Source organism: Mobula hypostoma, chromosome 1, assembly GCF_963921235.1.
Source record: "Mobula hypostoma chromosome 1, sMobHyp1.1, whole genome shotgun sequence".
NCBI classification, from domain to species: Eukaryota; Metazoa; Chordata; class Chondrichthyes; order Myliobatiformes; family Myliobatidae; genus Mobula; species Mobula hypostoma.
Genome location: NC_086097.1, coordinates 150,168,663 through 150,193,413, shown reverse-complemented (window position 1 = coordinate 150,193,413; position 24,751 = coordinate 150,168,663). Strand labels below are relative to the sequence as shown.

Sequence of the window (24,751 nt, the reverse complement as noted above, 5' to 3'; positions counted from 1 at the left end):
CATTGATCCAAGAATGAATAATTAGTCATTAAGGAGAGCTGCATATAAACCTAGTCAACATGGTTTTGTGAAAGATAAATCATGTTTCACATATGTTTGTTAGGAAGATTTGAGAGTGGGGAGACATAATGTAGTTGGATTTCCAAAAGACATTTGACAGGGTGTGACAGAGGTTGCCTCTTGAATTAATGCCTAAATGTATTGAAGTGGAAATTAGCTCTCTCATAGAAAATAGGAGCTGGAATAATGGGTAATTTTCAGGCTGGAAGGTTTCTAACTAGTGGGGTACCCTACCCCAGGGGTTGTTCTTGCCCAACTCTTTCCTATTTACACTAAAAACTAGAAAGAGGAAACAAAATGAAAGGTTTTGAAGTTTTTCAGTGATATGAAAATATATGGAAGGACTTGGTGAATCTGCAACAGGATATAGATAGATTAAATGACTGGGCAAAAATCATGGCAAATGAAGTCAAATGTGGGCAAATATGAACTCATGCACTTTGGTAACAAGAATCAAAAGGCAAATGATCATATAAACAGTATACTCATTTTCACTAATCCCATTTCAATTCTTTATTTACCAAATTGTCTGTTTTTGTGCTACATCGATCGCTTTGACACCCAATATTACAGCTCGGACAAATTTTCTCTACTTTCTCAAAAAGTTGCTGCATTTAAAGTTGGATTTACATCTAACCTATATGCCAATTCTAATGGACTGAATTCGTCTGTTATATCATATTGAGGCCACTGATACATACATCCATGAAGAACTGGGAACAGACTACACAGATCAGTAACTTGGTTGGTCAGATTGAAATAAATACAAATTATATCAATTTTAATGCATTTACCTTTATTGGGTTGTAGCATCCAAACCAACAGCATTTATTAATAAAAACCCAAGTGTAAACATGAATTATTAAATATATTACACTGTTATTGAGAATTTCTCATGAGCAACCTTTCAGTTTCACACAAAAGTAGTAATAGTGTGAGAAATCCAAATTGGAAATCAGACACCACACAGAGGCAGAAACAGCCCTTCTAGAATGAAGCAAACATTCATTTGCACTTTCAATATAATGCTTTGAGGCTGATGTTCAATGTGGTTCCCATTACATGGAAGGACCAAACAGATTGGCCAACTGCTTTGCTAAACATCTTCAGTTCAGTTTGCATTGGTGACTAGTGACTAAGCTTCCAGCCACTTACTTTAATTCTCTAAATCTATTCCCACTTTGATCTCTCCATCTTTACTTCCCTTAGGACACCTAACAAAACTTCGAGGAACAGCTTCCATCTCTTATCTGTGATTATTACAACACTCAACATCTCAAGTAACTACCCTTTTGTGCCTCTCCACAGACATGGCTCCTTTTGATTTCAATTTTTTCTCTTCTATCTCTATTCTCTTAACAGCCATTTAAAACAAAATTAAATGTTCTCTTGATAAATTTTGTTTACCACATATATACATTTCCCTTTTCCCTCCTCCCCCTACATTTGCAACTTAAAACACCTGTGATCTTAATGCAATCTTTGCACACCTCCCTTCGTGATTCCTGTACCCAGCTTTTGATTTGGATGTCAAACATGCAGTATTCCTGCTATAAAGTTTATATTCGTATTTCTTATGACAGACAATTATTTGGATAAGTCAATGCCAACTTTGAGTAATCCTGTTCTCCCAATTCCAAACCAATTCTACTTTTCCTTTCATATATCCAGCACCAATCCAATCTCCTCTCCCCTTTACATACTGTCATTATCCTACCAACTAGTAGGTAGGTACTTGATACATGGGGCTGAGTGAGGGTTGGGGAAAACAAAAATTAGAGCATACTCAGAAGAAACCTACCCAGACAGAGAAACGTGCAAGTTCCATAGTGTTCCTGGCCCCATTGCTTCAGATTCAAGGAAAATCCTTGAGTAGCATTGTATTAGTTGTAAACAACACCTTAAAGAGTCTTAGTGAATTTACCAGAATACTAAATGTCATGCATAGAAGTTGCAAACAGAAATGCAAAAAGTTGCAGAAACTTAGCTTGTATTCCCTTAAGGTGAGAGGGAGATAATCTCTTTAGTTTTGTGTTGATTTGATCTTAAATTGAAAGAGATTGAGGTTATTTTTGTACTAATGGGAGAACAAGTGTATTCAAGGAAATCATGGGATTTTGGGTGTTGGCTCTTGACTGAAAATTGCCTTCAGATCACAGCTGAGTGAACAGGAAACCAGCATAGTATAGTGCTGATGTATTTTTAAGCAAGTTTTCCACAAGCAAAAACTTAAGTTCTGTGCCCATCTGTCACAGAGTAATTTGACCCTCACATCTACTGATGCCAATAAGAATTGACACTCATTTTCCAAGGGTAGCATCAGCGCTTTAATCCAGTCAAATGAATTATCCTTCCAATATTGATCTGTATGCTATAGTATTGCTAGGCTTCAGTTACGTGTATCATTGGTCAATAGATGTCCTCCAGTCCCAGTGTGATCATCATTCACACAAAAACACTAATAATGATTATGGGATGCCATTTAGTTACAGCATAACAGGCATGTTCCACCCTTTAATGTTTCCTCCAGCCTCAGCCACAAGCAGAGTTCAGGGGATGAATGTAGCACGTCATTGCCCAGGGTGCATCATCTGATCAGCAGATCTTCCCAAGGGCAAGAGTAATACCAGGTAGGGTACAAGTAAATGCAAACATTTTATTCAACGTGCCTATACAATGGCAGCTTTCTGACAGAGTTGGAGGACATAAAAATCTTACAACTTGCATTCCTAATCTCCAATTCCAAAAGATTTCCAGTAATTTTCCAAGAATTCACATAATTTTATTTTAAAAGTTTTAACAGCAACATTAGAGTCAATGCTCCATATGTGCAAGAATTTCATAAAAACACTTAAAACTTGATTTTTTTTTTAAATATAAAAGTTTCCATACAACTTGCCCTCAATACAGACAAGGTTCTCAGTAATCAAATGGCATGTATCGAGCTCTCATTAGACTGGTGGCACCAGGTGGCACTGCAGAGCCAATAGCACCAGCAGGGCAGAACATGACATCAAAGACACTTTTATTTGGTGGGACAACTTGAAACATTCTGTCCAAATCCAGCACAGGTGATGGTCGCAACGATGGCACAGAACATGGATCAGGGTGAAAAGGCCAGTTCGGCCTGCTTAAGAATTGGGTTGGCCTGTATGGATACAGCAACAAGCCTGATGGATTATTGTACGGGAAGAATGTGGAATACGGCAAGCTCATGGTGGGTGGCAGTGTTACATTTGGAGGGGTATATTTAGTGTAGGAAGTTGGTAACTCCCAGTGCATGTAGGGCCTTACTGAAAGCGCTGGCTCTGGATAGCTGGAGCAATGATTGTCCCAGATGGAAACAGGAGCGGATATGCCATACTCCACAGATAATCTTGGGCGCTTTGACTCTGGTCTACTTGGGGATTCTTGTTGGGAAATATTGGAGTCATCCTCAATGGAGGAAGGACTGGAAGTCGAAGTGCTTAAGGGTGAGTGAAACTGAACACCATGATTAGCCCTTGGTGAGGAAGAGAGTGATGAGGAGCACTGAGCATTCTCAGACGTGACTGGTTGACGATGCCAGGAGTTCAATTCCAATCTCTGTTGGGTAGGATCTTCATTTGAGGACTTTTCTGTGCAGTATCCAGAGGGCCCAGAGTAGCTCTTGTCCTTTTCAGACGCAGAAGCTTCCAAACTGTTCCACAATGTTTCAATGGAGAAGGAATTCTCTAGCCTGCTGTCACCATGTCGTGGAAATGCAGTTGAAGGGCCAGCAGCTTCCAACACTTGTTCCAATTTGCTGCTTTCTTCAGAAGATGCAAGACCCAAAATCCCACCCTGGATATATGCAGTAGAATTAGCTGCAAAGCTATTCCCATCCTGCCTCGAGACAGAGGTGTTTTGCCTTTTTAATGCTTCAGGTGGGATGCGAGTAACATCAACTGTCCAGTAGTTTCCTTTTCCTTGTGGCCTTTTAGGATCATTCAAAACCTAAAACAAAAAACAAAATAATATTCTAAAAAATCACTGACCAAGAGCACAAATTTCAAGTATAGCATTAGCAATCAAATAATTCATAGAGTACAACACAATACAGGTCCTTCAGCCTACAACACTCTGCTGACCTTTATAAAATTACTCCATGATCAATCTCACCCAACCCTCCTGCACAGCCCATAACCTCCAGCTTTTCTTTCTTAATAGCCAGTCATTCATTCTGTCAGGAAATTGTATATAGGCTTACAGTTAAGGCTCCACAGACAAGCTTCATTCGAATTTTATGCAATATTTATCTATGCACACTTAAACAGCATTAAGAAATCACAAACAAGAAAATTAGCAGATACTGGAAATCCAAGCAACACACAATGCTGGATGCAGCAACCAGGCAGCATCTATGGAAAAGAGTAAACAGTTGAAGTTTCAGGCCAAGACCCTTCATCAGGGCTAATCATTAAAGAATGATTAGCTTATCGAAGAATCTTGACTAAATTGCCATCAGCTGACGGCCCCCATTTTTGAACCCAGATATTGAAGCCTATTGCAATGCCTCTACACCCTCCAGAAAACCAGTGAATAACACTCAAAACTGTAGATACAAGAAATCTAAAATGAAAATGGAAGATGTCAGAAATACAGCAGCCCAAGTAGCAAACGTGGAGAGAGAAACAGTATTTCAGACCCTTACATCCTTTGCTAGAATCAAGGTATTTCTATAATACAAAATCAGTTAACACGCCAGTGATTTATGGATTATTTGACGCCAGACATTGAGAGCATGTGGCCAAGTGGTTAAGGCATTGGACTAGCGACCTGAAGGTCGTGAGTTCAAGCCCCAGCCGAGGCAACGTGTTGTGTCCTTGAGCAAGGCACTTAATCATACATTGCTCTGCGACGGCACTGGTGCCAAGCTGTATGGGTCCTAGTGCCCTTCCCTTGGACAACATTGGTGTCGTGGAGAAGGGAGACTTGCAGTATGGGCAACTGCTGGACTTCCATATAACCTTGCCCAGGCCTGTGCCCTGGAGAGTGAAGACTTTCCAGGCGCAGATCCATGGTCTCGCAAGACTGACTAACAGATGCCTTTTATGACCCCAGACTACCAGTTAGTACATGTACAATGTGCACTGTTGAAAAACAACAAGATAAGAGCAAGATCTTAAGAGCAAGAATGAGGAAACATTTGTGACAGGCTAAAAAGTTAGGTTGATGACAAGATCCTCAGGAGTCTCCATCAAGTGGATCTCCTTTTGAAGGATTTCAAAATAGAGATGTCTCCTTTTAGTGAATTTAAACATAGGGGATCATTAATTAAAATGCTCAGATTCATACACTCGAGGTTAAATTCTCTCTAGCAAGTCTTTCGATAGATTTTTTAAATATATCAAGACCAACATAGATTGATTAACTTGAACAGTTGAAATTTCACTGTTGGACAAGAATATAAAACCTAGGTTAATATCAGACATTATAATCAATTGGTGAACCAGGCTGAATAGCTGCGATGGAAACGAGTTCCACTAATTCTTAGCACATAATCAGTTCTGAAATGTTATTCCCATTTCCTTTTAGAGATACTGTCCGAATTGAATTTTTCCTGCATTTTCACTTGGTTTCATGTTTTAGATCCTTCTTCCATTGGATTGGAAAGTTCAGTGATGAATCTGCACAACAGAAAGGAAATCAGTATGACTGACAGTTTGATAAAATGCCAACTGTTGCTTTCCTTTTCATCCCTTAACAGTTGCTGCTGTTGTCAGAGAATTGTCACCAAGATGGTAATCCATCACTCTTAATTAGTCTCAGCTAGTTCCCAATGAATAACATTACTCCCTCCTGGAGTGAATACTGAGGGATTTTCAAAGCTCCTCTCCTAGCAAAAATTCCTTTACATCTCCAAAGTACAAACAAGTGAGGCCATTTATTCCAAATCATTCATCACGCCACAGGAACTTGTAATCTCCTATCACAAAAAAAAATGTTTTCTGGTGTGCACATGACTTTTGAAGCATCTCATTTGGGAAAAATTTCACAAAGGTAAGCAAGAAGCAACCTATGCCATACCACTTATCTGGCTAAAGCAAGTCATTATATCAAGCTCATATCATCTATCTGTATAAATAAAAGTGAAGTATCAAATGAGTGCAAAAATAAATAAGTATGAGGTAGTGTTCATGGGTTCAATGTCCATTCAGAAATCAGATGGCAGAGGGGAAGAAGCCATTGCCAGATTGTTGAGTGGGTGCCTTCAGGTTTCTGTACTTCCATCCTGATGGTAGGAATGAGAACAAGGCATAACCTGGGTATTGGGCTCCTTAATGAAGGACACCACATTTTTGAAGCATCCATTCCTGGAAGATGCCCTGGATACCACGAAGGATAGAGCTCATGATGAAGCTGACTAAATGCACAACTCTCTTCAACCTATTTCGATCCTGTGCAGTAGCCCCACCATACCAGATGGTGATGTAGCCTGTTAGAATGCTCTCCACAGTACACCTGTAGAAGTTTGCAAGCTTCTTTGGTAAACTAAATCTCCTCGAAACCCCAAATGAAATAAAGCCTCAGTATATTCACTGTAGGCAAAGGTTTAGTACTACTAGGAAGAACACCAGGCATCTCAGTTTTCCATCTCTATCTTGTGTTTACCATGACCGGGATCCGAATAAAGCTCAAAAGCTCCAGAGACCATATAACAGAAGGGAGCAAATCTATAGCCTTTTGTAGCTATTTATGATCAACAAGCAACTCAATCTTTATCAAAAAAAACATCTACAATACATTCGGGTTGTCTTCTACATCTTCCCCATGAACTTTGACTAATCTCTCCATAAAACCTCTTCAAGAAATTCTTCTACACATATCCCATTAGTAAATTTCACCAGAGGCAATCTTAACATTGTCTTTCAGCTGCCAGCCAGTTGAACTCTTGCCTCCAGGTTTGGAATTCATCAGGGCACTTTGCCAGAGTAGGGTGTAAACACAATCAATTCTGCAGAACACTTGAACAATACACACAAAATGCTTAACTATTTATTCCCCTCTATAGATACTGCCTAACTTGCTGAGTTCCACAGTTTATGCATTACCAGAGTAAAGTGGTCGGGTTTTAATAATGACCATTTCTAAAGGTTAATATCTGCACTGAGAGGCAAATAATTCCTCTTAAGTTTTAAATTATGTGGTTTTTAAGAGTCACATGTAGTGCAACGGAAAGGCAAGTTATATGTTCTTCATCTGTACACTAGTCACCTGCCATCACAATTTCTACCGCAATAATAAATTCCTTTATAAAAGCTTATTTCTTAGTCATACTTTATTGATCCCGAGGGAAATTGGTTTTCGTTACAGTTGCACCATAAATAAATAGTGATAAAACCATAAATAATATGTAAATTATGCCAGGAAATAAGTCCAGGACCAGCCTATTGGCTCAGGGTGTTTGACTCTCCAAGGGAGGAGTTGTAAAGTTTGATGGCAACAGGCAGGAATGACTTCCTATGTCGCTCAGTGTTGCATCTCGGTGGAATGAGTCTCTGGCTGAATGTACTCCTGTATCTATTATATAGTGGATGGGAGACATTGTCCAAGATGGCATGCAACTTGGACAGCATCCTCTTTTCAGACACCACTGTCAGAGAGTCCAGTTCCATCCCCACAACATCACTGGCCTAACAAATGAGTTTGTTGATTCTGTTGGTGTCTGCTACCCTCAGCATGCTGCCCCAGCACACAAGAGCAAACATGATAGCACTGGCCACCACAGACTCGTGGAACATCCTCAGCATCATCCGACAGATATTAAAGGACCTCAGTCTCCTCAGGAAATAGAGACGGCTCTGACTCTTCTTGTAGACAGCCTGTGTTCTTTGACCAGTCCAGTTTATTGTCAGTTCGTATCCCCAGGTATTTGTAATCCTCCACCATGTCCACACTGACTCCCTGAATGGAAACAGGGGTCACCGGTGCCTTAGCCCTCCTCAGGTCCATCACTAGCTCCTTATTCTTTTTCACATTAAGCTGCAGATAATTCTGCTCACACCATGTGACAAAGTTTCCTACTGTAGCCCTGTACTCAGCCTCATCTCCCTTGCTGATGCATCCAACTATGGCAGAGTCATCAGAAAACTTCTGAAGATGACAAGACTGTGCAGTAGTTGAAGTCAGAGGTATAAATGGTGAATAGAATGGGAGACAAGACAGTCCCCTGTGCTGCTGATCACTCTGTCGGACACACGGTGTTGCCAGCACACGTACTGTGGTCTGCCAGTCAAGTAATCAAGAATGCATGACACCAGGGAAGCATCCACCTGCATCGCTGTCAGCTTCTCCCCCAGCAGAGCAGGGTGGATGGTGTTGAACGCACTGGAGAAGTCAAAAAACATGACCCTCACAGTTCTTGCTGGCTTGTCCAGGTGGGCGTAGACACGGTTCAGCAGGTAGACGATGGCATCCTCAACTCCTAGTCGGGGCTGGTAGGCCTACTGGAGGGGATCTAAGTGTGGCCTAACCATAGGCTGGAGTAGCTCCAGAACGAGTACCTCCAGGGTCTTCATGATGTGGGAGGTCAATGCCACTGGTCTGTAGTCATTGAGGCCACTGGGGCCCGGCGTCTTCGGCACAGGGACGAGGCAGGACGTCTTTCACAGCACAGAAACCCTCTGGAGACTCAGGCTCAGGTTGAAGACATGTCGAAGTACTCCACATAGCTGAGGGGCACAGGCTTTGAGCACCCTGGTACTGAAACCATCCAGGCCTGCAGCCTTGCTTGGGTTGAGATGTTTCAACTGTCTTCTCACTTGTTCAGCTGTGAAGCCCACCGTGGTGGTTTCGTGTGTGAGAGACTTGTTCTGGAGCTGCTCCGGCCTATGGTCAGGCCACACTTGGATCCCCTCCAGTTCGCCTACCAGCCCCGACTAGGAGTTGAGAATGCCATCATCTACCTGCTGAACCGTGTCTACGCCCACATGGACAAGCCAGCGAGCACTGTGAGGGTCATGTTTTTTTGACTTCTCCAGTGCGTTCAACACCATCCGCCCTGCTCTGCTGGGGGAGAAGCTGACAGCGATGCAGATGGATGCTCTCCTGGTGTCATGGATTCTTGATTACCTGACTGGCAGACCACAGTACGTGTGCTTGCAACACTGTGTGTCCGACAGAGTGATCAGCAGCACTGGGGCTCCACAGGGGACTGTCTTGTCTCCCTTTCTCTTCACCATTTACACCTCGGACTTCAACTACTGCACAGAGTCTTACCATCTTCAGAAGTTTTCTGATGACTCTGCCATAGTTGGATGCATCAGCAAGGGAGATGAGGTTGAGTACAGGGCTACGGTAGGAAACTTGTCACATGGTGTGAGCAGAATTATCTGCAGCTTAATGTGAAAAAGAATAAGGAGCTGGTGGTAGACCTGAGGAGAGCTAAGGTACCAGTGACCCCTGGGTGTCAGTGTGGACATGGTGGAGGATTACAAATACCTGGGGATACGAATTGACAATAAACTGGACTGGTCAAAGAACACTGAGGCTGTCTACAAGGGTCAGAGCCATCTCTATTTCCTGAGGAGACTGAGGTCCTTTAACATCTGCTGGATGATGCTGAGGATGTTCTACGAGTCTGTGGTGGCCAGTGCTATCATGTTTGCTGTTGCGTGCTGGGGCAGCAGGCTGAGGGTAGCAGACACCAACAGAATCAACAAACTCATTCGTAAGGCCAGTGATGTTGTGGGGATGGAACTGGACTCTCTGATGGTGTCTGAAAAGAGGATGCTGTCCAAGTTGCATGCCATCTTGGACAATGTCTCCCATCCACTACATAATGTACTGGGTGGGCACAGGAGTACATTCAGCCAGAGACTCATTCCACCGAGATGCAACACAGAGCGTCATAGGAAGTCATTCCTGCCTGTGGCCATCAAACTTTACAACTCCTCCCTTGGAGGGTCAAACAGCCTGAGCCAATAGGCTGGTCCTGGACTTATTTCATAATTTACTGGCATAATTTACATACTACTATTTAACTATCTATGGTTCTATTACAGTTTCACCATAAATAATAAATAGTAACGAAAACCAGTTTGCCCCCGGGATCAATAAAGTATGGCTATCGCTATGGAAGGCATATAGTCATGAGAACAAGGTGGGGGACTGTGAGGAGGGGTAGGAGGGGAGAGTCAAGTCATTTATGCACATGACTTGAGGTAGGGTGGGTATAACGAGGGTATATATTTCTTTTCCCAAACTGTACAGGACTGTGCAAGTCTTAAGGCCAATTTATACTTGTCAAATCGATGCCGTAGGTACGGCATAGCTGCGTACCCTACACCGTAGCCTGACACGCACCTCCCCAAAAATGTAACTGCACATTGTGGCAACGCAGACCGCAACAACTGTGACTGGTCCGCTTGGTAACATCGCATTTCCTCCTATGCTTCAATAGCTTCCCATTGGGCGACTGAAGGGCAGGGAAGGAACTCTGGCTGCAGTGCTCTCCATAAAGCTTTACAGACCTCCGAAATTATGGAGGACCCTGTGCTTGATGCCAGTTTGTAGCTAGCTGCTACAGCCTGTTGACTTCCACCTGAAGCTAAAACTCGAATGGTGATTGCCAGTCTCCGAGTATACTGTGCGTACACAGATGCGAAATAAATGGTTGGAGACGATGAACCAAATCGTCAAATCTACCTGCAGACATCTGAAAATATTTGAGATGCATTTCCTCGTCCATGTCTCTCAGTGGCCAAACAAACACAGAAAATTCACCCTCCTTCAGTTTCAGTCACCATTGCTTGAAGTTTGAGTTTCTTGGTGTCGAAACTCAGTGACATAGAAACCCCACCACCAACTAATGTTTTGGCGGTGAATTGCAGAGCGACGCAGACACACCAAAGCGCAAGTATAAATGCTCACAACAGCGTAGGTCACTGGCGTAGGCTGTGGCAAAAGCTAGTATGCACAAGTATAAATCAGAGCTAGGGTGCTCAAGACTTTTGCACGGAACTGTATTTATCAACGTGGAGCACCGCAGGAGGGGTGTGGGGCAGGAGGCAGAAGAGTGCCAGGGATCGGGGGGGGGGGGGTCAAGGTCGACTGATTCCAAACAATTGGTTTATCAATCATTACAGAATGTCTCACCAGCTGTTCTTATTCAGGCTCTCTCTCAATCCATTCTTCCTTGGCCCTGATCTTTCTGTATGTTACAGTTCCTGCTGTTGTGTTCTTAGTTTTCTTCAGGTCTCTAATGTCACACATTTCCAGGATCTCGTGTTACCCAGGATTGAGTTTTCCCGTGGTGCTTCCCCAAGAATCTCATTGGCTGTTTCTGCCATCACTTAATTGAACTTAGCTGTCAACGTTTCAGCATCTTTGACAAGCATCAGCAGTGGTGCAAATTTTCCAGCAGCTAGAGCTTCGAAGGATTTGGCAATGGAGGAGTCCTTCAGATTGTATAATAATTTACAGCTTTTCGAATCGTGAAGGATCTCACTAAGCAGAGACCATTCAAGGCAAAGGAGGAAACTGCCTCACAGAAGATGAAGACATTCTCAACAGCTGGACTGAGTGTTGTTCAGAACTTTACAACCATCAAGGAGACCACAGTGTACTCGCAAGCCAGGACTCGTCCAATTCTGCATGAAAAAGTAGAAGTAGCCACAAGATTGCTGAAGAATGGGAAAGCTGCAGGAATAGACAACATTCTGGCTGAGCTAATAAAACATGGAGGTAGTGAGAGACATCCCCACCAAAATCTGCAACAAAATCTGGCAGACTGGGGAATGGCCAACACCCTGGATAAAAACCACTCATCACTCCCCCCAAGAAAGGCGACTTACAGCAGTGCCAGAATTATAGAACCACAAGTCTTATCAGCCATGTAAGCAAAGTGATGTTAAAGGCCATCTTGAATAGACCAAAACCACAAGCAGAAGAAATAATTGCTGAAGAGCAGGCTGGATTCAGAAGTGGAAGATGTACAACAGAACAGATATTCAGCCTCCAAGTACTGTGCAAGAGATACAACCAACAACAGGACATCTTCCAGGTGTTCATAGACTTCAATGCAGCATTCGATAGGGTGTGGCCTCCAGGCCAAAATGAAGAGATTCAAAACTATCAAGCAGCTCTACACAAAAGCTAGCAATGCAGTACTTGTACAGTTGGAGAGTGGTTCCACACATCAGCTGGAGTCCAAAAAGGACACGGACAAAATGCTGGAGGAAATCAGTAGGCCAGGAGAAAAAAAATGGAGTAGATTTAAAAGGTGGGAGGGGTGGGAGGAGTGGAGGAGTGGGAAGCACAGAGAGACACGAAGTGTAGGTGAAACCTGAAGGGGGAGGGATGAAGTAAAGAGCTAGGAAGTTGATAGGTGAAAGAGATACAGAGCTGGAGAACAGGGAACACTGAAGGCCACAGAAGAAAGAAAAGTGGAGGGGGGGGGCACCAGAGGGAGGTGATGGACAGGCAAGGAGATAAAAGGGAATGGTGAATGGTGGGGGGGGGGTACATTACTGGAAGTTCAAGAAATCTATGTTCATGCCATCAGGCTGGAGGCTATTCAGACAGAATACAAGGTATTGATTCTCCAACCCCAAGTGTGGTCTCCTCACGACAGCAGTGGAGGCCATGGATTGACATATCAGAACAGGAATAGGAAGTGGAATTAAACTGGGTGGCTACTAGGAGATACAACTTCTTCCAACCTCCGGTTCACCGATGACATTGATGGAATAGCAGGAAGTGATGATGAATTGGCCTGCCTTGTGAACTGCCTGGATGATACATCTACCAGATAATGGCATGGAGACCAGCGCAGAGAAAACCAAGCTAATGAGAAACTGTGAGGAGCCAATCACCACAAAAATGTGGTAAATTGGATCAGCAAATTTGCTGATAATACAAAGATTGGAGGTGTAGTGAACAGTGAGGAAGGTTTTCAAAGCTTGCAGAGGGATTTCGACCAGCTGGAAAAATGGGCTGAAAAAAGGCAGATGGAGTTTAACACAGACAAGTGTGAGGTATTGCACTTTGGAAAGACAAACCAAGGTAGAACATACAAGGTAAATGGTAGGGCACTGAGGAGTGCAGTAGAACAGAGGGATCTGGGAATACAGATACAAAATTCCCTAAAGGTGGCGTCACAGGTAGATAGGGTCATAAAAAGAGCTTTTGGTACATTGGCCTTTATAAATCAAAGTATTGAGTATAAGAGTTGGAATGTTATGGTGAGGTTGTATAAGGTATTGGTGAGGCCAAATTTGGGAGTATGGTGTACAGTTTTGGTCACCAAATTACAGGAAGGATATTAATAAGGTTGAAAGAGTGAAGAGAAGGTTTACAAGGATGTTGCCGGGACTTGAGAAACTCAGTTACAGAGAAAGGTTGAATAGGTTAGGACTTTATTCCCTGGAGCATAGAAGAATGAGCGGAGATTTGATAGAGGTATATAAAATTATGATGGGTATAGATAGAGTGAATGCAAGCAGGCTTTTTCCACTGAGGCTAGGGGAGGGAAAAAAAGAGGACATAGGTTAAGGGTGAAGGGGAAAATTTAAAGGGAACATGGGCGGGGTGCTTCTTCACACAGAGTGGTGGGAGTGTGGAATGAGCTGCCAGATGAAGTGGTCAATGTGGGCTCACTTTTAACATTTAAAAACTTGGACAGGTACATGGATGAGAGGTGTATGGAGGGATATGGTCCAGGTGCAGGTCAATGGGGCTAGGCAGAAAAATGGTTCGGCACAGCCAAGAAGGGCCAAAAGGCCTGTTTCTGTGCTGTAATGTTCTATGGTTCTAAAAATCACTGCTAGTGGGCAAGAACTAGAGACTGTCAATCAGTATCTTGGCGCCATCATCAACTAAGAAGGATTAAAGACTTGAGGACAGTGCAAACAGCAACACTGGCTAAACTAAAACTAATCTGGAGAGATAATCACATGCCCAGATCCAAGTTGAAACTCCTGCATGCACTTGCGCTCTCCATCTTCTTGTACACATCCGAATCATGGACGTTTGGCAGCAGAACTGCAAAAGATCCAGGCAGCAGAGATGAGGTGCTTCAGAAGGCTCCTTGGCACCTCCTATACAGACCATGCCTCAAAGTACAAGGAACCATCACCCAGCACATGAGACACTACAGAGATCTACTGTCCACAGTAAAGAATAGGAAACTAAGATAGGGATTCTCAAAGACCATTCCTCAGGGAATGGTGCAGGGGAAAAGAAAAAGAGGCAGAGAAAGAGGCTGACAACATTGCAGAGTGGGCTGGAGAGAACTTTGCTGCAATCCAGGCACTCACCCACAACCATGAGATGGAGGCAGCTGGTGCAGCGCCCCTTCGACCCAGGAGGGTTGCGGGATCCGTAAACATAACCAAATGTCCCTCGCTTCTCCTTTCCCTTTTCTCCCCCCCCCCAACTATGATTCCCTTCTCCCCATTTCCTTCCAACTCAGTCCATGTAGCCCCACATCAGAATTAAGTATATCACCCCCCACATAGGTCAAGAAATGGTGTTTTTTTTTGCAAAAGCAATGAAGTGGAATAAATAAAATTACTATGGTACTGTAAAATCTTAGGCACCCTAGCTATCTAAATATATACTCTATTGAAATCAACCCCATATTCACTGGCACTCTCGCCACCCTTAGTGAAGAAGTTCCCTCTCATGTTCCCCTGAAACATTTCACCTTTCATTCTTAACCAATGATCTCTAATTGTAGTCTCATCCAATCTCAAGCCTGTAGGCATGTGCCCTCTATACCCCTCAATTTTCCATACCTTTATCAGAACTCCCTGCGTTCTAGGGAATAAAATCCTAACCTATTCAATCTTTACCTATAACTCTTGTCCTCAAGTCCCAGCAACATCATTTAAAATTTCTCCACACCCTCTCAATCTTATTTACATCCTGAATGAACGTTGTATCATTTCTTGATGCTTGCATTTCTAAATGACAATAAACGAGGACTGAGTGTCCTCATAATCTGTTCTTTCCTGTAGGCAGGTGACCAAATGGTGAGCGTCGTGGTAGTGTTGCAGCTCATGCGACACTATTACAGCTCAGGGTGGAGTTCAGAGTTCAGTTCCAGCATCCCCTGCAAGAAAGCTCTGGCTTCCTCCCCCAGTCTAAAGATGTACCAATTGGTAGGTTAATTGGTCGTTGCAGTTTGTCCTGTGATTAGGTAAGGGTTAAATTATTGGGCAGCACAGGTCAAAGGGCCAGAAGGGCTTATTCCATACTGCATCTTCAGATTGAAAATACAAATTAAAAACAAATTTACAGTTAAATTGCCAATGAGAAGAAAAGCTGGATTTCCCCCAGTCACTGGAAAAGGGTATAAAGTTGACAATACACATCGGAAAGTATAGCTATTCCCATATAATCTTAAATCTCACTTAGGAATTCACAGTGCTTACTTACGCCACTGCTGTTTAGGGCAACAATGCACGTCCTCCATCCCTGTCTGTATAGAGGGATTCTTTGTTGCCATTTCCCTAACAATTGGATTTTGACCAGTCAGGATTGGTCCCTCTGAGCTGAATCCCTAAACCTGCAGCACTGGTGGACCACTCCTGGTCTAGAATCCACCATTGGCCTGTTTAGTATGGATGACCTTACCAAGAGCCAGAGCACGAGGCCGACTCCAGCCAACATAGTTCTCCACATAACTGGGGCTACGTCCATACTAGACCAGATAATTTTGAAAACACCAGTTTCGCGTAAAAACGATAGGCATCCACACCTGACGTTTTTGAAAATACCTCTGTCCACATTAAAACAGGTATTTGGGCGAATCTCAATAGACAATAGGTGGAGTAGGCCATTCGGCCCTTCGAGCCAGCACCGCCATTCACTGTGATCATGGCTGATCATCCACAATCAGTATCCAGTTCCTGCCTTATAGATAGATGGATATACTTTATTGATCCAGAGGGAAATTGGGTTTCGTTACAGCCGCACCAACCAAGAATAGAGCATAAATATAGCAATACAAAAACCTCAAACAATCAAACAAAATGCAAACTATGCCAGATGGAAAATAAGTCCAGGACCAGCCTATTGGCTCAGGGTGTCTGACCCTCCACAGGAGGAGCTGCAAGTTCAATAGCCACAGGCAGGAACAACCTCCCGGGCTGCCCAGTGTTGTATCTCGGTGGAATATGGCCGAAGTCCAACAGCAAAAAGTTCAATATCTGGTCTACAAACACGTTCCTCGATCGTAATATGACCCGGATTGCACCATCTGTTATTAACCAGAACAGTAAGCACCCAACTCCTTTACGCTTACCGCTCTCAGTGCACTTCTGGTCAGCCTGAATGGTCTGGAAGCCATCCATGGAGAAGTTTTGATCGGGTATGTCCTTGTGCAGCCCCGTTCCAGTGAAACACATAACACTGCACTCCCGAAATGTTCTCTGACGCCTGGCTAGCGCCGTGAACTCGTCCATTTTATTACCCACCGCACTCCTTTTCTCCATAAGTCTCTGTTGTCTCGACCCAGTCCTCTTTCCTCGACTTTGTGATCCCCCTCTGCATCCTCTGTGTTTTCCTCCAGATTTCAGCAGGGATGTCCGCCGCTCTGCTCGCTAAACCGGCCAGCATAAGCTCAATCAGCTGGTCTCTGGAATACACAATGCTACCATGCTTCTGTCCCGCTAATGAGACGTGTTGGAATGTAACTATTTCCAGCACTAAAAACCCAAGGGTGCAGCTTCGACGTGTTACCGTGCAAAGAGAAAATATAAAACATAACGCAAGTTACAAGGTAAGAAGAAAAAAGTAAGAATACTAGTCTGGAACGGCTGTAACAGGCTGCATGCACAACCGGCCGGATACAACCTGTATTTTAAAGGTTATCCCCATACCCTTTGATTCCGCTATCTTTAAGAGCTCTATTCATCTCTTTTTTGAAAGCATCCAGAGACTTGCCCTCCACAGCCTTCTGGGGCAAAGCATTCGGTATATCCACCACTCTCTGGGTGAAAAAGTTTTTCCCTCAACTCCATTCTAAATGGCCTACCCCCAATTCTTAAACTGTGGCCTCTGGTTCTGGACTCACCCATCAGCGGGAACATGCTTCCTGCCTCCAGCGCGTTCAATCCCTTAATAATCTTGTATGTTTCAACAAGATCCCCTCTCAGCCTTCTAAATTCCAGAGTATACAAGCCCAGTCACTCCAATCTTTCGACATATGACAGTCCCGCCATCCCCGAAATTAACCTTATGAACCTACACTGCACTCCCTCAATAACAAGAATTCCTTCCTCAAATTTGGAGACCAAAACTGCACACAGTACTCCAGGTGTGGTCTCACCAGGGCCCTGTACAGCTGCAGAAGGACCTCTTTGCTCTTATACTCAATTCCCCTTGTCATGAAGGCCAGCATGCTATTAGCTTTTTTCACTGCCTGCTGTACTTGCATGCTTGCTTTCAGTGACTGATGTACAGGAACACCTAGATCTCATTGTGCTTCCCCTTTTCCTAACTTGACTCCATTTAAGTAATAACCTGCCTTCCCTCACATTTATCCACATTAAACTGCATCTGCCCACTCACCCAGCCTGTCCAAGTCACCCTGCATTCTCATAACATCCTCCTCACATTTCACACTGCCACCCAGCTTTGTGTCATCAGCAAGTTTGCTAATCTCCTCCTACTGGGCATGTGCAGGACACACAGAAAACAAGTAAAGAGGAAACTGTATACTTGGTGTGTGTTTGTCCAGAAACATCTCCTACAGCCATAGTCTCTTCACTGATGAAAGGGATGACAGCTACAACTAAATGCAATAAGGCTTATTACTGGGCAAAAGTGAAATTTGCTGTTACTTCAAGCAACACACATCAAAGTTGCTGGTGAACGCAGCAGGCCAGGCAGCATCTGTAGGAAGAGGTGCAGTTGACGTTTCAGGCCGAGACCCTTCGTCAGGACTAACTGAAGGAAGAGTGAGTAAGGATTTGAAAGTTGGAGGGGGAGGGGGAGATCCAAAATGATAGGAGAAGACAGGAGGGGGGAGGGATAGAGCCAAGAGCTGGACAGATGATAGGCAAAAGGGGATACGAGGGGATCATGGGACAGGAGGTCCGGGAAGAAAGACGGGGGGGCGGGAAGAGACCCAGAGGATGGGCAAGAGGTATATTCAGAGGGACAGAGGGAGAAAAAGGAGAGTGAGAGAAAGAATGTGTGCATAAAAATAAGTAACAGATGGGGTACGAGGGGGAGGTGGGGCCTTAGCGGAAGTTAGAGAAGTCGATGTTCATGCCATCAGGTTGGAGGCTACCCAGACGGAATACAAGGTGTTGTTCCTCCAAGCTGAGTGTGGCTTCATCTTTACAGTAGAGGAGGCCGTGGATAGACATGTCAGAATGGGAATGGGATGTGGAATTAAATGTGTGGCCACTGGGAGATCCTGCTTTCTCTGGCGGACAGAGATGAAGCCACACTCAGGTTGGAGGAACAACACCTTATATTCCGTCTGGGTAGCCTCCAACCTGATGGCATGAACATCGACTTCTCTAACTTCCACTAAGGCCCCACCTCCCCCTCGTACCCCATCTGTTACTCATTTTTATACACACATTCTTTCTCTCACTCTCCTTTTTCTCCCTCTGTCCCTCTGAATATACCTCTTGCCCATCCTCTGGGTCACCTCCCCCCCCGTCTTTCTTCCCGGACCTCCTGTCCCATGATCCTCTCGTATCCCCTTTTGCCTATCACCTGTCCAGCTCTCGGCTCTATCCCTCCCCCTCCTGTCTTCTCCTATCATTTTGCATCTCCCCCTCCCCCTCCAGCTTTCAAATCCCTTACTCACTCTTCCTTCAGTTAGTCTTGACGAAGGGTCTCGGCCTGAAACGTCGACTGTACCTCTTCCTAGATATGCTGCCTGGCCTGCTGCGTTCACCAGCAACTTTGATGTGTGTTGCTTGAACTTCCAGCATCTGCAGAATTCTTGTTGTTTACTGTTACTTCATTTGTTTGTCTTTACTTTTGCCATGTCTTTGTGTATTATTTTGCTGTATTTAACATGTGCAATAAAACAAGTTACTGGGTAAAAGTGACAATTGCATCTATTGAATGTTTGCACAAGCAATACATTAATAAAGCACCTTGTTAAATGTATAAAACATGTCTGCATCAGTGTTATCTTGTATTTCCATACAATGTTACATTAAGGAACACACATCAAAGTTGCCGGTGAAGGCAGCAGACCAGGCAGCATTTCTAGGAAGAGGTACAGTCAACGTTTCAAGCCGAGACCCTTCATCAGGACTAACTGAAAGAAGAGTTAGTAAGAGATTTGAAAGTGGGAGGCAGAGGGGGAGATCCAAAATGATAGGAGAAGACAGGAGGGGGAGGGATGGAGCCAAGAGCTGGACAGGTGATTGGCAAAGGGGATATGAGAGGATCATGGGACAGGAGGCCCAGGGAGAAGGAAGGGGGGGGCAACCAAGAGGATGGGCAAGGTATAGTCAGAGGGACAGAGGGAGAAAAAGGAGAGTGAGAGAAAGAATATGTGTATATAAATAAATAACAGATGGGGTACAAGGGGGAGGTGGGGCATTAGCAGAAGTTAGAGAAGTCAATGTTCATGCCATCAGGTTGGAGGCTGCCCAGACGGAATACAAGGCGTTGTTCCTCCAACCCGAGTGTGGTTTCATCTTTACAGTAGAAGAGGCCGTGGATAGACATATCAGAATGGGAATGGATGTGGAATTAAAATGCGTGCCACTGGGAGATCCTGTTTTCTCTGGCGAACAGAGCATAGGGGTTCAGCAAAATGATCTCCCAGTCTGCGTCAGGTCTCGTCAGTATATTGAAGGCCACATTGGGAGCACTGGACGCGGTACATCACCCCAGCCGACTCACAGGAAGTGTCACCTCACCTGGAAGAACTGTCTGGGGCCCTGAATGGTGGTAAGGGAGGAAGTGTAAGGGCATGTGTAGCACTTGTTCCGCTTACATGGATAAGTGCCAGGAGGGAGATCAGTGGGGAGGGATGGGGAAACGAATGGACAAGGGAGTCACGTAGGGAGCAATCCTTGTGGAAAGTGGGGGGGCGGGGGTGGGGAGGGAAAGATGTGCTTAGTGGTGGGATCCCGTTGGAGGTGGCGGAAGTTACCGAGAATAATATGTTGGACCCGGAGGCTGATGGGGTGGTAGGTGAGGACCAGGGGAACCCTATTCCTAGTGGGGTGACAGGAGGATGGAGTGAGAGCAGAAGTGTGTGAAATGGGGAGATGTGTTTGAGAGCAGGGTTGATGGTGAAGGAAGGGAAGCCCCTTTCTTTAAAAAAAAAAGGACATCTCCCTCGTCCTGGAATGAAAAGCCTCATCCTGAGAGCAGATGCTGTGGAGACGGAGGAATTGCAAGAAGGGGATGGCGTTTTTGCAAGAGACAGGGTTAGCAGGGGAATAGTCCAGATAGCTGTGAGAGTTAGTAGGCTTATAGTAGACATCAGTAGATAAGCTGTCTCCAGAGATAGACAGAAAGATGTAGAAAGGGGAGGGAGGTGTCGGAAATGGACCAGGTAAACTTGAGGGCAGGGTGAAAGTTGGAGGCAAAGTTAATAAAGTCAGCATGCGTGCAGGAAGCAGCGCCAATAATTATTTCCCCTTTGGCTCTTCCCACTTCCTCCAAACTAAAGGTGTAGCTATGGGCACCCGTATGGGTCCAAGCTATGCCTGTCTTTTTGTTGGCTTTGTGGAACAATCTATGTTCCACACGTATTCTGGTATCTGTCCCCCATTTTTCCTTCGCTACATCGACGGCAGCATTGGCGCTGCTTCCTGCACGCATGCTGAGCTCGTTGACTTCATTAACTTTGCCTCCAACTTTCACCCTGCCCTCAAGTTTACCTGGTCCATTTCCGACACCTCCCTCCCCTTTCTACATCTTTTTCTCTCTATCTCTGGAGACAGCTTATCTACCGATGTCTCCTATGAGCCTACTGACTCTCACAGCTATCTGGACTATTCCTCTTCTCACCCTGTCTTTTGCAAAAATGCCATCCCCTTCTCGCAATTCCTCCGTCTCCGCCGCATCTGCTCTCAGGATGAGGCTTTTCATTCCAGGACGAGGGAGATGTCCTCCTTTTTTTAAAGAAACGGGCTTCCCTTCCTCCACCATCAACCCTGCTCTCAAACGCATCTCCCCCATTTCACACACTTCTGCTCTCACTCCCTCCTCCTGTCACCCCACTGGAATAGGGTTCCCCTGGTCCTCACCTACCACCCCACCAGCCTCCGGGTCCAACATATTATTCTCCGTAACTTCCGCCACCTCCAACAGGATCCCACCACTAAGCACATCTCTTCACTCCCCCCCCCCCCACTTTCCGCAAGGATCGCTCCCTTCGCAACTCCCTTGTCCATTCGTCCGCCCCCACCCCCCATCCCTCCCCACTGATCTCCCTCCTGGCACTTATCCTTGTAAGCAGAACAAGTGCTACACATGCCCTTACACTTCCTCCCTCACCACCATTCAGGGCCCCAGACAGTCCTTCCAGGTGAGGCGAAACTTCACCTGTGAGTTGGCTGGGGTGATAAACTGCGTCTGGTGCTCCTGATGTGGCCTTTTATATATTGGCGAGACCCAACGCAGACTGGGAGACGGCTTTGCTGAACACCTACACTCTGTCCGCCAGAGAAAGCAGGATCTCCCAGTGGCCACACATTTCAATTCCACATCCCATTCTGATATGTCTATCCACAGCCTCCTCTACTGTAAAGATGAAGCCACACTCAGGTTGGAGGAACAACATCTTATATTCCATCTGGGTAGCCTCCAACCTGATGGCATGAACAATGACTTCTCTAACTTCCACTAATTCCCCACCTCCCCCTCATACCCCATCTGTTATTTATATATACACACATTCTTTCTCTCACTCTCCTTTTTGTCCCTCTGTCTCTCTAACTATACCCCTTGCCCATCCTCTGGGTTCCCCCCCTCCCCCTTTTCTTTCTCCCTGGGCCTCCTGTCCCATGATCCTCTCGTATCCCCTTTTGCCCATCACCTGTCCAGCTCTTGGCTCCATCCCTCCCCCTCCTGTCTTCTCCAATCATTTTGGGTCTCCCCATCCGCCTCACACTTTTAAATCTTACTAGCTCTTTCTTCAGTTAGTCTTGACGAAGGGCCTCCACCTGAAACATCGACTGTACCTCTTCCTGGAGATGCTGCGTGTCCTGCTGTGTTCACCAGCAACTTTGATGTGTGTTGCTTGAATCTCCAGCATCTGCAGAATTCCTCGTGTTTGCAATGTTACATTAGGCTGTTACACATCTATTGTCAGATATTGTGGTGGTGCTGGAGGTTGCATTCAAGAAAACAATGAAATGCCGTGCTGCTGCCACCATTTATTCCGGCTCGTCATGACAGCGGTTTTAAAATTAGCCGGATACCCCATATACACTACAACGCCCAACCAGCATTTTCAGATTTAAACACTCTGAAGAATGTTTTAGAAAAGCTCTGTTTTTGGGGGAGAAAAACACCGTTCCAGTGTGGACGGAGGGTCAAAACGAAGAGAGAAAGCTTCGGTTACAGATTTATCTGATCTAGTGTGGCCGTAGCCTGAGGCATGAAAGCCTCCAAACCCCAAGACAAGATTGCATTTATTTATCAACACCCACAGAGGTCATGAGCGATGATTTTTCAAAAGTCGATAGATTCTGGCATGGTTCCGGAGGACTGGAAGATTGCAAATGTCACTCCACTATTTAAGAAGGGAGCAAGGAAGCAAAAAAGAATTTATAGACCTGCTAGCTTGACATCGGTGGTTGGGAAGTTGTTGGAGTCGATTGTCAAGGATGAGGTGAGAGTACCTGGAGGCATATGACAAGATAGGCAGAACTCAGCATGGATTTCTTAAAGGAACATCCTGCCTGACAATCTATTACAATTTTTTTGAGGAAATTACCAGTAGGCTAGACAAGGGAGATGCAGTGGATGTTGTATATTTGGATTTTCAGAGGCCTTTGACAAGGTGCAACACGAGGCTACTTAACAAGATAAGAGCCCATGGAATTACAGGAAAGTTACATACGTGGATAGAGCGTTGGCTGATTGGCAGGAAACAGAGAGTGGGAATAAAGGGATCCTATTCTGGTTGGCTGCCGGTTACCAGTGGTGTTCCACAGGGGTCCATGTTGGGGCCGCTTCTTTTTACATTGTACATCAACGATTTGGATTATGGAATAGATGGCTTTGTGTCTAAGTTTGCAGATGATATGAAGATAGGTGGAGGGGCTGGTAGTGCTGAGGAAACAGAGTCTGCAGAGAGACTTGGATAGATTGGAAGAATGGGCAGAGAAGTGGCAATTAAGTACAATGTTGGAAAGTGTATGGTTATGCACTTTGGCAGAAAAAATAAACAGGCAGACTATTATTTAAATGGGGAAAGAATTCAAAGTTCTGAGATGCAACGGGACTTGGGAGTCCTCATATAGGATACCCTTAAAGTTAACCTCCAGGTTGAGTCAGTAGTGAAGAAGGCGAATGCAATGTTGGCATTCATTTCTAGAGGAATAGAGTATAGGGGCAGGGATGTGATGTTGAGGCTCTATAAGGCGCTGGTGAGACCTCACTTGGAGTACTGTGGGCAGTTTTGGTCTCCTTATTTAAGAAAAGATGTGCTGACGTTGGAGAGGGTACAGAGAAGATTCACTAGAATGATTCCAGGAATGAGAGGGTTAACATATGAGGAACGTTTGTCCGCTCTTGGACTGTATTCCTTGGAGTTTAGAAGAATGAGGGGAGACCTCAGAAACATTTTGAATGTTGAAAGGCATGGACAGAGTGGATGTGGCAAAGTTGTTTCCCATGATGGGGGAGTCTAGTATGAGAGGGCATGACTTAAGGATTGAAGGGCGCCCATTCAGAACAGAAATGAAGAAATTTTTTTAGTCAGAGGGTGGTGAATCTATGGAATTTGTTGCCATGGGCAGCAGTGGAGGCCAAGTCATTGGGTGTATTTAAGGCAGAGACTGATAGGTATCTGAGTAGCCAGGGCATCAAAGGTTATGGTGAGAAGGCAGGGGAGTGGGACTAAATGGGAGAATGGATCAGCTCATGATTAAAATGGCAGAGCAGACTCAATGGGCCGAATGGCCTACTTCTGCTCCTTTGTCTTATGGTCTTATGAAATTTGTTTTTTTTGGCATCAGTGAATTTATTTGGAATTCATATATCAAGTAGAATGTGGCAATAGTTAACGACAAAATCATTCCCTTTGTCTTGATGATTAGTATCACTGTACAACGCAGGCGAGGTATTTTACACTAGGTTGCCATCTCCAGAATAGATGAATTGTGGACAGCTTTTGACAAGTAATTTACACTTCCTTCAAATTAGAGACCATAAATATCTGTCAATGCGATGGAAATTTCTGCAGAATGTGCTTTTAGGATTCCCACGCAGTTGGTTTTTAAGTAGATGAATGGAGATAAATGATTTAAATCAGACAGAAGTTAAGAATAAAGAGGAGCTGTGGTGTTCAAGATCTTATGTATGATTTTCCCCCATGTGAACTTTGCAGCCTGCATTTAAGTTCTACAATTAAGCATGCATATTCATACCAAGTCCCACCATTTTCAGCTCTACCCCACCCCCCCCAAACAACACACTAAAAGCTATGAACTAGCTCAATTGATTATGTCAAAACCAAGGCAGATATTTAAAAACACAAGATGGTCTGCAGATGCTGGAAACC

General features: G+C 44.6%; 1 protein-coding gene across 13 annotated transcripts in view; it reads right to left on the bottom strand.

Annotated features, from left to right (window-relative positions):
- Nucleotides 1-890: 890 nt before the first annotated feature.
- Nucleotides 891-24,751, bottom strand: part of foxh1 (forkhead box H1) — a 141,601-nt gene continuing 117,740 nt past the window's right edge. For all 13 annotated transcript variants that reach the window (XM_063057885.1, XM_063057984.1, XM_063057922.1 and 10 more), the window contains one exon: nt 891-4,035. In XM_063057885.1, coding sequence (XP_062913955.1) covers nt 2,980-4,035 — 1,056 coding nt within the window. In that variant the 3' untranslated portion in view covers nt 891-2,979. The remainder of the gene's footprint in view (nt 4,036-24,751) is intronic.